Consider the following 14,155-nt stretch of genomic DNA (forward strand, 5'->3'; position numbering starts at 1 on the left):
CTGATCTCATCACTTCCTACCTATCAAGGCCCAAAAAAGGGGGTGCAATTTATAATTCCGAGCAAATAGGCTCATCAGAAACTTTTGTTTCAATTCTTTATTCTGAGCGAAAAAATATCACATCCATAATATAACGTTACACAATTTTTGATTATCTAACAATGTAAAATATAACATCTAGGCCTAGAAAATTTAACGAACTTATCTCTGAATCCTGAAGAGAAAACTTCGAATTTTGTTTTAAGACGCGTCAAACCTGGTATAAATCATGATCATGGATACCGTTACGCTTTATTATTGTAATAAGTATAAGTAATAAAATACTAAAATTAAGTGATTAAACGCAACACGTCAAGTATTAACCTGCTTCTCACCAAAAGATTCCGAAATGTGCAACAACTAAAAATGTATATTTATATTTGTTATTATGACTAACCTTAGACTATTTATGTTATAAATATGTGCAGAAATTGATTTAGCCTAAGTAGGGCCATTAATGTGATGAATTTACGTCCTTAGGACAATGATAGAAAATATTTTTTTCGCCACACATGTGTGCCATTTTGCCTGGTCCGCTTGGTGGCAGGTCGTATCCGGAGTCCAACGTGTTTTGCCTGTAAGTGCAATTCACATGTCTTTGATACAATAAAGTAATTGAATGTGATTATATGTGAAGTGTTCTATTCGTATCCTCTAATTCCATATAGAGGTTTAAGAATCATGATACGTGGTTTCTAATTTAAATGCGACTTCTATACAAGAGTAAGAAATAGATCATAAGAAATAGAATTGGCACCCGATTTAGCAAATCGATACTTAAGTTTAAGTATAAATGATAATTCAGTTGTAAAAATGTCATGAAGATTATTTTAGATACGTGAATATAAAATAGAGACAAATGCACGGTTTCAAATTATATTTTAGATTTATAGTATTGTATTTGAAACTCAAGCAAAGAAAAGGCACGTAGGTTTTCGTTTTCGTGGAAATAAAGTAAAGAACACATCTTGAGTTTAGAGCCTTTCATAAATTAAGAGATAAACTCTCTACTTTCCGGGACATTTTAAAGAATAATTCAAAAATCAAAAGACTGTTTTGTGTGCAAACGGACGATTTTATGGGTACTCAGATGCACAATATACTTTGAGTGGATGGTAGAGTTTCGAAAGCTAGAGAGTAGTAGGGTAGGGAGGCTTCTGGGTCACCTTTTTTCGTACGAATAGCAAACTTGCGGCTAGAACGCAGAAGGCTGTAAGTTTGGTTTCGCTCCTTGTGTTGACTTACGAATCACAGTTTTGAAGTTTTCGATCAACGCTATCGATATCGGAAATCAATACTTAAAAATCGTGGGAATGGAACTTTTCAGCCCCAAAAATATGAAATAGGATGTGATATGATATATGATATTGCAGTATTAGGCTATTTATTACCTGCTATTCCCAGATTTAAAGTTTTTCACCGCAAAATAATATAATTCATGTATTGAATGTTTCTCGCAATGGTGAGTCGTTGAAAATTTCCAAGATCTGCAACCACATTCCACGAATCATGGCTGTCTTTGTTGTGCGTCGACACTGAGTCAGAGATGAAATTGTATTATCGGTATTAAGGAATTTAGTATGGAAAAAACAATGAGATGCTAGTTACATAGAATTCTGAGGATTGTTTTATTTCAAAATTATATCATGTTACATGTATTACAGAGAAAATAAGGCATTACTTCGTCCTTTTTTTATGCAAGTTCGAACACGTTCCGCCTACACAGATATCATGGAAGTCGTAGAATTGGGTAATATGCTTTTTATATTCAAACTCATCATCCCTTTGACCAATGCCGCCTATGTGATATTATAACAATGCTCGGTAAACAAAATTACATTCTGATGACGTTATCATCGATTCCTGGAATCCTTATCTATGTGAACTAAATTAAATAAACGTTCTTCTTTGATATTTGCCGAGAGGGACGTCATATTTCATATAATGTTAAACAATTCCTGGGGTGAACAAAATTCCATTCTGATGACGCCATCGTTATTCCTGGAAACCGTATCTATGTGAACTAAATTGAGTAAACGTTTAGACACGTTTCGACCTCAAAGAATGGCAAAACTGTTTGAAGAGGATAAAAGTCTGTTTAGACAAATGAAGAAAGCTTGTGTAGATCTGCATCTTAAAATGGTATATTTGGGTGGACGCTTCAACTCCATTGAATTTGCGGAGAGAAATGTATAAGTGTGTGCAGTTTTTCAATTATCGCTAAGTCTGTGAAAACCTTCAGTGCGATATTCATCATGCCTTTATACCCCACGAAATCAAATGTTACATGCGACCACATACAACTTGAATTCAGCATTCACAAAACCAATTATTGTCGGTGATGAGTTTAAAAAAGACGAAAAGCTCGCTTCAGTAGTGAAACTGCAGGCCAGTCATCCTCGTTCAAATATGACCCTGAATCTTGAAGAGTGGAAATGACTTAAAATTTACTTGAACCTCACGACACTCTTCTTTGATGGCGAAGAGAAGCAACAATGCATCGACTGTGGAAGTTTCCATACACACATAACTATATCTTTCGGAAATTATATAGTGGCTTTGGAATAAATTCAAAAAACGCAAAAATATTATCCATTTGTACTGCAAGAAATAACGTTTGCTGTCCTCCAGGAAGTCAGCCCTTGTATCGACCGGTATCTGCTGGAACAGAGTGTGATACCGTTTCAACGTACAAAGGAGGTGATCATTGAAACCATCGCCGAAAGTGTCTAGCGTAAAAAGAAATCACCATCGGTGTAAAGTGTAAAATCTCATACAAGAAAAAACTATACATGAGTTTAAACAGTAAGACAATGAAAAAACTGGTATTTACTTATCTCAAAGGATTTAAAATTCTGTTTCTTGAAATGATTACTTTTAATAATCAGAATGTGTGTGAAGAAGTGATTAAGAAATTACCAGAACTCAGATGTATGAATAGTACCTTTGTACATTAAAATTTCATGTATTTTGTTGGTAAGAAAAATGTGAATAAATGTTGTTTAAACCAAATTCGCATTTTTCATTTACTAGATTAAGAGTAGGTAGATGTGTAAGTAAAAAAGATACAAATGTATTTAGAGAAAAACATAAAATTAATATAAAAGATACTTACAAGCTAGACTTACCTATCCAACTATTGTGTGAGCCATCGAAACACAACAATTTTACAAATAGCTCATTTCCTCGCTTTTTCAGTTCTTATTCATAAAAACTACCTGCAACAGTTTTACCCTGATAATCTTTAAGCATATACGTCACTGATTCAGTATTCTTGACATGAATTATAGTCAATATTTCAGTAATCCAATTCGGTGTGTAGCCTTTCTCAAAAACATGCTTAAATTCACTTATACGCACTTAATCTCCGACTTTAAATTTCGCTTCCTCAACTGTCTGTTTTACACTGTAATTTTTGTATACATTAAACAACCATTTTTTCTCATTTTGTTTTGTAACATCTTTTGGTTTCATTTGAATAGTCGAATGTCTAGTATATTTGTAAGATGAAACTAAATCTTTCGAAATATTTATCCACTTATACTTCCACTGTAAGCTAAATTGATTCCACATTTTATTCTTTAAAGTACGATTGAATCGCTCGCAAATGGACGCTTTTAAATTAATTAATGTCAAGTACGAATTTATCTTGTATTGCTTTATAAGATTTTCGAATTGCGAATTGTAAAATCCTTTTCCTTTATCAACATATAAATTTTTCGGTACGCGTCCCTCATCAGGTACATATTCCATGACTGCAGCTATATCTTCACCCTTTTTGGAATTAACAGACACAGCCCAAGCGAATGTGGAAAATATGTCAATTACAGTTAAGATGTACTTGTATCCTTTGTTTACTCTCTCGCATCGTTGCATTTCAACAAGATCAGCTTGCGAGGTCTCATCCATGCCACGAATATCGAAATGTCGGCGTTGGTAATTTCGTCTAGCTGGCTTGTGTAACTCCTTCACCAACTGCAGCTTCTTAGCGTCCATTTTTGAGTGCACTCAGTCTGGTGTCTAAGTGACTAATGAGCTCGGAATTTCGATACACCAGTTTTTCAATTGATTGAACGCCAATTTTCGCATTTTTGACAAGTTTATCTGTGGAATTTTCCAGAGTTTCAATCATCATTGTATTATTGACTACTTTAGTTCGCAAAGAAGCTTTGACATCATATAAAGTCTGAAGTTCAGGCTGTATCATATGTTGCACCATATTCAGATTCACAGCATCATACTGCTCTTGAGCAGTATGATGCTCGTATCTTCCAGCGTTAAATAGCATCACTGTTCCCGATAGGTATTCGGTACTACACATTCATGATTTTACAGATACCTATAGCTCCGGCCAAAGACGATAATAGCTAGTTCGGCGCGCTCTATCTCGAGTTCTTGGGCTATAAAATCAATTCAGATCTTTTTTGCGATCACAAAAAAATAAAACCATATCTTTTATACAATACCCTCTATTTCCTATTAGAGGAAATTAATAGGAAATTAATTAGGATTAATAGGAATTTAGAAATTTAGAAATATAAATTAATAGGAAATTAGGATATTTGCCACTATGAAACAAATCCGAGCTGGAACAGCCCAATTATGCTTACCCGAATACGGCCTTTCTTTCGACTTTGAACCGAAGAATTTCTTGAAACAAAAAAACTTATCTGGACTGAGAGCAAGTGAATGTTTTTTTTTTATTCAAATTATTTAAAGTGCTTTTCATATTTTTTAAATGCCGTAAACCTGTGTATAATGAACATAAATTTGAGTAATTAAGATCCGATAACCGAATTTGGAGAAAATAAATTCTTCGATTTTTAAACAATTTATTTTGCAGTTGATATTTTCTCTAATTGGGCCATGTAATAGTAGCAACTTACCATTAAATATGAAACAAGTCCGAGCTACAACAGCCCAATCATGCTTACACAAATACGGCCTTTCTTTCGACAACTTTTCCATCTTAATGTACGTCATTAGTTTTTGAAGTTAAAATATTTTCTCGTCTGATAAATTTGCATGTTCTTTTATGTCTGAACCGGGCTTATTGATACTTTGAAACTAGTTTTTGAAAATTAAAAAGAAACATTTATTAGTTCTTTATGTGTCAATATTGTCATGGGGACGCACCGCACAATTGATAAGGTTTTTCTCAGAGGCAGTTGCTTAATTTAGGTTGTTCCTAAAATAGAAATTTTAGAAATAGTCAATTCCAGGAGGACTGCGACTTGTACTCTCTGCTCGCCTATAATGACGTCCGAATACATCGATGCTCATCTTGTAAATGATAAAAATCTTGATAAACATCCATTTATATATAATTCGAGCTTTACGTATTTCTTCGTTAATTGATATAATTTCGTTGGTGTGATTTGGATTTCCAGCTGCTTGAGACGCTAGCAGTAAACGTAATCGATCTACCAATTCATTCAAATCATCCCAGTAAATGTAATCGATTAGACTTTTCTCTCTAGCAATAATATATTGTGGAGGGATCATACCTTCACCTCATAATGATTTCTGGTCTTTACTTCGTCTTTTTGAATTTTTTGGCGGAGATGGCGGAATTAATTTCATTATAAAGGTTTTATTTTTAAATGCCTTACTACCATATCACGAATTTCTTCATCTGACCTATAATGATTTTTATATGCGTTTGTTGCAATTAAAACTTGTCTATAATTTGCAAGACCAGTGGGAGTTATAGAGGACTCTTGAGGTACTTTTTTAATAAAAGTTCAAGCAAGCCTTTACTTCTGGGAATATTTCAATTACTGACATCAATATATTTCTGGTTGAAACTTATCTGAGAATCTCCAATCATTAGTCTTTCTTTCGTTAATTTCCTATATCCATACACATTATCGAGCTCTCTACTTCTTTCACCTAACAATATGAGATACTTGTTTGCATCATCATCTTCAATCCATGAAGATGTAGGTGTCTCAGAGTTATTTTCCGCTTCAGTAGCAGTCGACGTCGCTAAATGACGGGGATCTACAGTCTTTTCTGCTTCTTTCTCATCGTCTTTCATTGATTTATATGTTAAATCATCATCCTCATAAAAACTTTCTTCAGCTTTATTCTTTGCTTCTTCTTTCCCTCTAATTGGTTCAACTTTTTCATAATCTTGAAACCATCAACAATTTTCTCCAGTGGATTAGCAATGGGTTTGAAAGTATCACTTAATGTGCACTCAACTGTTTCTTTGCCCAACTTTACTAACCTATCTTTTCGTGGAATTGATTGGCTAGCTCTAGCAATTTGATGCAAAATATTCTTTTGCTTTTAAAAATTCTCCTGACGTGAAGACATGTTGATGCATCAATTACTAAGGTGTGACTGCTTTTATATTGGTCATCATATATGCATATATTACTTTTTTAGATTTATGAAACAATCAAAACCTTTCCTAAATTTTCCCTGGTTAAGATTTCTATCCTTTTCAATTAAACGAATCCATACTTTTCATTATTCGAGCAAGTTAAACGCGCATATTTAAATTGCGAATAATTCATATCAGTATTTACATGATCGTCAGAAATGTGGCATATGTCTGACTCAAGTAAAGACAGTCGACATTCTTGTGTCTACGAATAGAAAAGAATGCTCTTATATTATCTTGTTTCTCACAAGCCACATCATCAAATACAATAACTGAGTTTAGTTTCGCTTCACTTAGCAATATAACCTCTTCATGCTCATTAAAAGGATAGTACACAACGCCATCTACTGATTGTAGGACTTTTTGAAAAAATGCATACTTTGGTTGCTTTAGAGATTTTGAGTAGATGTACATATATATTTTCAAATCTCAAGGCATTTGAATGTATCATTAAATCCAGAAAAGCATTTATCTTTCCGCAGTTAGAAGGCCCACAAAATATAGCTCGTACACTGTTTGGTAGCAAATGTCCACGTCGTTTTTCTCTATTCTCGTTTTGAACAAACAAATGAAAATTCTGAATTGGTAGATTCACAGGTTGTGCTTCAAACTGCATCTTGACAAAGACTGCCTAGAAAACCTATAAATATGCTGGTTATATAGGTTGAACCTTCAATCTGAAAGTATTCCTTGTTTAAATATAATCGTTCACAGAGGCAAAATAGTCAGTCGTAAGCTAACCGTAAAGCAGACAAGACATGCGAGAGGCTTGCTCAACAGAATCATCAACAATTACCGTTTGAATTGCATTTGCGTAGTTACCAGTACTATGAACCAGGTACGAAACTAGCCAAACGATTAGCACGAGGTGATTCCGGAATCAATTTACTGGACGCTGCTTGCAAAGAGCACGATATAGCCTACTAACAAAATAGAAAAAATTTAGAGGTTAGAAACTCAAAATTATGAATGGGTCTCAGCAAGAACAGGAGACCTAAAAATACATTGAGAAAAATGGTTGCTGCAGCTCAAAAGTCTATGATTTTAAGCGATGATGCGCAAACTGTCATTAAATATGCACTCAGAGGCGCACACGCAGCTGTGATGAAAACTGGTGGTAGAAGAAATGTGAATAGATCTCGTATTCTATCTGCACCGGACAAAGTAGGAATAGCTAAAGCTCGGAATGATGCAAATTCGGAAAACAACAATTTTCAGAGAGTAAACGACATAATGAAAGGATAGAAGTCATTATTTTAGGAAAAGGTCTATACTTGAAGCTATATAGAAGATTCTACAATTTCGAAGTGTTTTTATGCGAAACAGATTACCGGAGGGTGGGCTGCGTGAATATGAATGTGCTGTTGTTAATCTTGATGATGAAAGAGGGCCAGGAACACATTGGTGTATCTATAAAAAGATTGAGGGTAAAATAATTTATTTCGAAAGCTTCGGTAATCTTCGACCACCTACGAATACCTTTAAGTATTTCGGTGTTGGTAGCATAAAGTATAAAGTAATCAAAATTACGATACATTCGTGTGTGCACATTCATGTTTGAAATTTCTATGCAATCAATTAAAATCTAATAGTACGTAGACATTGGTCAAAATAAATTTTATGTGGGCGATGAAATAATTGAAATACATACATGAAGTTATGAATTCAGTGATATAAAGCGCTATCTACAGAATTCTTTGGCAAACAAGTGTATTGAAATTCATAGTAAGCCAATCAATAATACTATAAAAAGTGAAACTTAGTGCATTCACGGTATAAATTTTGAACCTAAAGATTCCATCTGTCATTCGCTGGGATTTTCGCCACGTAGATCAGAAGCTAAGCAAGCTAATTAATTGGATCAACCCGTATCAACCATAATAGTGAATTCTTTGAGAATTTATTGTAGCATAACTAAAGGTGCGTACATCATTGGTCAGAAAGTACATACTATTCATGAATTTTTACCACTAGGGCAACCTGGATATAAGATAGTGGAAGTACCATCTCATGCCATTTACTTACCAGTCGCCATACCGACAATAGCTCATATACCATATGTCTCATCAACCTTCTAATGTCATGTGTCATTTGTTTGAAGAAATAAGATATGAAATCAATCCAATAGAAATAAACACAAATAAAAATGTTGGTCTGACTAATCTCATGAAAAATTATGTATCTGTAAATCAAGGACAATCACGTCACATACAAAATACTGGTTGGCTTCATCTAAATAATAAAAATCAATCACTAATAAACGTCACTGGCTACTTTAATGTAGCCACACCTCTTAGCATGATATTTGGTTTTGCTGAAGATTATCACAAAATCGTTGTCAGTGCTAATCATGAGCTCATTTTGACAAGATCACAAAGTGATGCAAATGTCATCTTGCAAATAGCCCCTCTTGATCAGTATAAAATTCTAATCCATAAAGTGCCTTGAGAATACGCTGGCGGACTAAAGGAACCGAATGGAGCCTCTACAAAGTACCCGTAAAGATCCCATTGGGTCCCCATTCGGTTCCTCTTTAAAAAACGAGAAGAAAAACATCAAAATCAACTTTGAAATTGTTGAAATTTGGATTCTACGTTCAAATTCCCTGTAGAAAGTCACGGAATAATCGTAATAGTTTTTTTTTACTACCGTAAAAAGTTTAAAAAGATAAAAGACGTATAACGCCTGTTGACTGCTACTTACATTCGATGCGTTTGAAGTATAGCAGTCAGCAGGCGTTATATGTCTTATATTTTTTTTAACTTTTTACCTTTGCAAAAAAACGATTGGGATTTTTCCGTGACCTTTTATAGGAAATTTTAACGTAGAATCCGATTTCCTACAATTTAAAAGTTGATTTTTCTGTTTTTTTTTCGAGTTTTTTAAAAAGGAACCGAATGCGCACCCAATGGGGTCTTTACGAATACTTTTTAGAGGCTCCATTTGGTTCCTTCAATCCGCCAGGGAACCTTTTTAAAAAGGTACGTTCGCTAGCGAAACATAAAGAATTGAGGAAGAAGTTTTGAATCAAACAATTTTTGAATTCGAAAAAATGTTTTGAGCTTAATTTTATTTTAATTTATGTGGACCTATTGATTTGGTTTCAAATCATTATACATGGTTGTATGTATTCTTAATAAGTACAAAGTTGCATTTGAACGCTTACTTCACGACAATCGAAGCAACTGCATCTTTTTTTTTGTATCAGGGCTTAGGGACTGTGTTGTTGCACGTGTAGCAATAGCGTCAGCAAAGTGCCCGAGGGAGAATGCTGTTCCCTCGAGTATCGTAACGTATTTTGTATTTTTCCAAGAAGAAAATAATTTTTTTAAATGTGTAATTTGCTTCAAGAATCATCTCCGTACGATACTTAGTTTCGGAGATGGCACCTCTATACATTTTTATTAATAACTTGATAAAAAATGATTATTATAGTCTCTAAATTTCTCCATTGTGCATATAAAGAATCAACAAAAATATATACAGTGAAACTTTTCAATAGTCTTTCCTTCTATAGCCATTACGAGAATTGACGCCGCGTCGCATGTAGGTGTAACAGGTGCTGCTCGGGGTGCGCGGGAACTGCGACTGTCACTCAAGCGAGCAGTCAGGCGTGAACAAGCAAAAGCGGAGCGGGCTACAATGAGTTAGTTGCCACCCACCGTCAGCGCCAAAATCGGCGCTATAGAAGAGTTTCACTGTATTTATTTCATTATTTTCATAATTTATTTTAAGTGAGTTAAAACCATTCAATGTTGAGTATTCAGGAATGATCATATGATTATAGTACTTTTACGCCTTTCAATTGCCAGAAAATAATCGCTAATAATCTGAACATTTTGAAACTATGTAACAGTAATGGAAAAACCTTCACCTGAACTTGTATATTTTTCACATATTTTTCGAATCTTTTCTGTTGAGATTTTTACGAAAATCCGTACAAAAATCGAGGTGCCTATGTTTTTTGGATAGAAAGTAGGCGCCTGTAAAAGAAAAATTATAAAAACATTCAAATTCTAAGCGGTATACTTTACACGGAAAAAAATTTCTTAAGGCGAACGAGTCAATCGAGAATATATTAAACTCAAAAAAAGTGTCCGCTTAGATTAGGTAAAACGTTTAATTAGAAGAGTTAAACATTTAATTATTTTATGTAAATTGTTCTCGTAAATCAGTTATTTGGACAAAATTGCTAAGTTCGAGAATTTATTATTTTCGACAGATTATGTATAATTGTATTATCTTCAGATTAGAAAAAAATTTAGTTGTTATAGAAATATATTAACTTAGAGAAGCCAATCTTTCGTCTGGTATCGCGAAAATGAATTTCCCTGAAATCCATATATTGCATTTGGAGGTCAACTTTGTTGTTTTACCGCGTTTTTTGATATTTCTGGAACTCTATTTAATATTAACATTTGCGCACATTTTAAGTGGTAAAAAGCATTTAATTGTCCAAAGTAAAACTGAACTGTCACTGCTCCCGATTAGGCCGTCGCCATTTTATTTCGCTGCTCCCATAATGCACCGGCGCTCTTCCGATAATTCCTTCACACACGTATTATTAATATCGTTATTATAGCTGTACTAATGAGAGATTTGACTATACGATATTCCCGATATATGGAAAATGGTCAAGGATATTCATTTTCGCTGATTCAGGGATCTTTCTAAGTTCAATCGTTCATTTTCAGCTAAATATTTAGCTATAATAAGGAATAATATCCTTGTTACAGCTGAATTTTTTTACAATGTATTAATTTAAAAAAGTCAAGTGCGATTACTTCAAAATTAATCTTTATCTCGAAGAAATTCCCTCGATTTTTGGAATAAGCGAAAAATTGAACATAAGATGTAACATACAAATCAACAGAATCTTTAATGGGCATATAGGTCTACCAATGGCTCCTAGAGACAGAAGGAAATTAGTGCTTGCGGAACACTTACTTTTACCACACCATAATTAAATGTCTATATCAATTATCACTTTAAAACAAAAAGTATATCAGAGCTAATAGCCCTCTCTAAACGAAAAAATGATTCTGCCAAAGCTCGAATTGATGTAAATATGCGACAGGGGTATTTGTTTGCGGAATTTAAACTTTGAGAGTTAAAGTACATATGCGTCAAAATGAAATTGGATACATTATCAACAATGAACGGAAGATGCGGTTATCATGACTGAGCCATTTTTAATTGAATCATAAGTAATTTATACAGTACAGATGTGCCGCGAACGATTCAGAACATGTTAAGAAATAAAGTGCAATAATATTCCAGTAGAACGCAACCCTCCTAGAAATAATCGATTGGACACGATTAGTAATCATTAAGAGTAATCAAAAGTGGAATCGGTTTAATTGTTTCTAATTGTCTGAATTCTTCCCAATCGGATTGAATTGATTAAATGCACTTGTCTGCAATACTGCCGTACAAACTAAAAAGATACATAAGTGACATTGCTGCTTAGGGTTATTTTCTTAAACTTGGCAATGAAAAAGTCGACCTAAGCGGCAATGTCACTTATGTATCTTTTTAGTTTGTACGGCAGAATACGTCATATTCTGTTTTCGTTTGTAACACACATGAAGCGCACGTGTTCATTGGTTAGATATTAAATTTTTAGTAATTTAAAAAAATGTTTTATGTACAAAATAATATAATGTTTAGCCGGTATTCCGAATGAAAAGTCAAAAGTATATGGGTTTACAACATGTAAAAATCGTACCGTTTAACTATGTGACAGTGATCTAGTATGATTATCAAGTAGGCGCTTGACTTAGCGGGTGTATTATTGTAAAACGTTTATTTACTTCTGTTTAAATTCATATCGATAAAATTTGTAACTCATTAAATTTTTAGTAGATGAACTTATTCAATTCTTTGAAGTTTCTTGCAATATAATAATTTCGAATTTATAAATAAGTTTGCTTTAAAATTCTTGAAAATTTCTAGTTTTAAATATTTTAAATATCCAATCACGGAGTAATCGCAATACTTTTTTTTCAGCAGTTGAAAGTATAAAAAATACATAAGATCTATAACACCTTTTGACTGCTACTTACAGATGATGTGTTTGAAGTGTAGCGGTCAACAGGTGTTACACGTTTTATATATTTTTTCACTTTTTACCGTTGCAAAAAAAAACTATTGCAATTATTCCTTGACCTTCTGTAGAGAATTGTAATGTAGGATCTGAATTTCAACAATTTAAAAGTTGATTTTGCTGTTTTTTTCGATTTTTTTAAAAAGGAACCGAATGGGGTCTTTACGGGTACTTTGTAGAGGCTCCATCCGGTACCTTCGGTCCGCACTGGCTGAAACATTGTGATTAAAGGCCACATATTTCTGTAATTTTGGACACATTTTTTATTAAATATTTTGAAAAAAATGTTTATTTTTGGTCTTTTTATCTAGTTGTCATTCTCATAATTTCATAGAATCTTATCTATCCGTATAGACGTTTTTCGACATTTTAGCATATCAAAGAATAAGAGTTTATTTTTAAATTTACGAATTTTTGAAACTTTGTGTTTGAAATGCTATAAGATGAAGAAATTCTTAAGTTTAAAAGTAAGCAGATCAGAAGCCTGAATTTCAAATTGCTATTTTTGAAGTCTGCATTTTTACTAATTCAAATAAAATCGAAAGAAGATTAAAAATGTACGTTTTTCATACATAAATATCTTAGGACATAATTTTAAACTAAACAAAGTTAAAGGCTTTAGAATCCATATTGTACAATTTCAAATGCTTTATTTATAAAAAGTCTCTAGAAGGCTTGTAATTTTTACATATATTACTGAACGTTTGAGCTCGAAACGCTGTTTTAAATGTTTTAATTAAATATTTAGAACGCTCAGTGATCAGAAAACTTCCACTTTGATTGGTTTAATTTAAAATTTAGTCCTAAATACTCTAAATAACAAAATTTTCAGCTTTTAAAACTTAAACTTTTAATTTTATTGACTGGTGTGAACATTTTTTTAATCAGGAAATTATTCCAAAAAATTTTCTTCGATTTTAGTGGCTACTTTGCGTATAATAGAAAAAGTAGGCTTTACGCGAATCATTAGTGGCAAAAGAAAACTGATACTCTAAGAATGATCGAATATAACATCACCGGCATTGATGTAAATTTACCGTTAAATTTAGAAAGTTGAATTAATAACAACTTTTTTATTATAAGATGAATTTATGTGTTCATAATTGTGAATAATTAAAAGTTGATACCTCTTTCTGACAAAAAATATTTTATTTCTAATATTATTTTTTAATTGTTTCAAACGTATAATAAGAAGAACAATTTTGCTTCATTTTCACAAAATCAACTTTTGTATTTTTATCGTGTATCTGATTTTATATTTTTAACATAAAATACTATTAGCACATTTTTTTCGTAGCTCCAATTTTATCTGGTAAGAATTGTTTACAAAATTTTTATTTACTTTGATTCATAATATATACTGTTTCAAATATATTATTGCAAAAAAGTAAATAACTGTCTTTAAATAGTTACCGCCGGACAAAAGTGTTGCCATCATGTGGCATATTCCAAGTGCCCCATTGGAAAAAATTGGAAATTCAAAATGCTCAATCGTTGTCAATCGTTTTGGCACAATTAAGACACGGTGATCCTGAAGCAAGTTTAGGTTGAACAAAAATGTCATCCAAAACGGAGAACGCCACTGTTTTCTACAGTTTTCAAGCTTTCTAAAACGCTTT

At 33.0% G+C, this 14,155-nt stretch overlaps 1 protein-coding gene across 1 annotated transcript; it reads right to left on the minus strand.

Moving 5' to 3' along the window:
• Nucleotides 1-493: 493 nt before the first annotated feature.
• LOC117180514 lies at nucleotides 494-4,035 on the minus strand. The gene is made up of 2 exons (XM_033373011.1): nucleotides 3,680-4,035; nucleotides 494-614 (listed from the first exon to the last, which is right to left on the minus strand). Exons 1-2 carry the CDS (start codon nucleotides 4,033-4,035, stop codon nucleotides 494-496), a joined length of 477 nt encoding a protein of 158 aa, XP_033228902.1.
• Nucleotides 4,036-14,155: the final 10,120 nt, after the last annotated feature.

The sequence above is a fragment of the Belonocnema kinseyi genome, chromosome 9 (assembly GCF_010883055.1).
Source record: "Belonocnema kinseyi isolate 2016_QV_RU_SX_M_011 chromosome 9, B_treatae_v1, whole genome shotgun sequence".
Classification (NCBI taxonomy): Eukaryota; Metazoa; Arthropoda; class Insecta; order Hymenoptera; family Cynipidae; genus Belonocnema; species Belonocnema kinseyi.

Coding starts and splice junctions, on each gene's coding strand:
- LOC117180514 (XM_033373011.1), bottom strand. CDS start 4,035: ATGGACGCTAAGAAGCTGCAGTTGGTGAAGGAGTTACACAAGCCAGCT. Junction 615..3,679: donor AAGCAATACAAGATAAATTC/GTACTTGACATT, acceptor TTGCACTTACAG/GCAAAACACGTTGGACTCCG.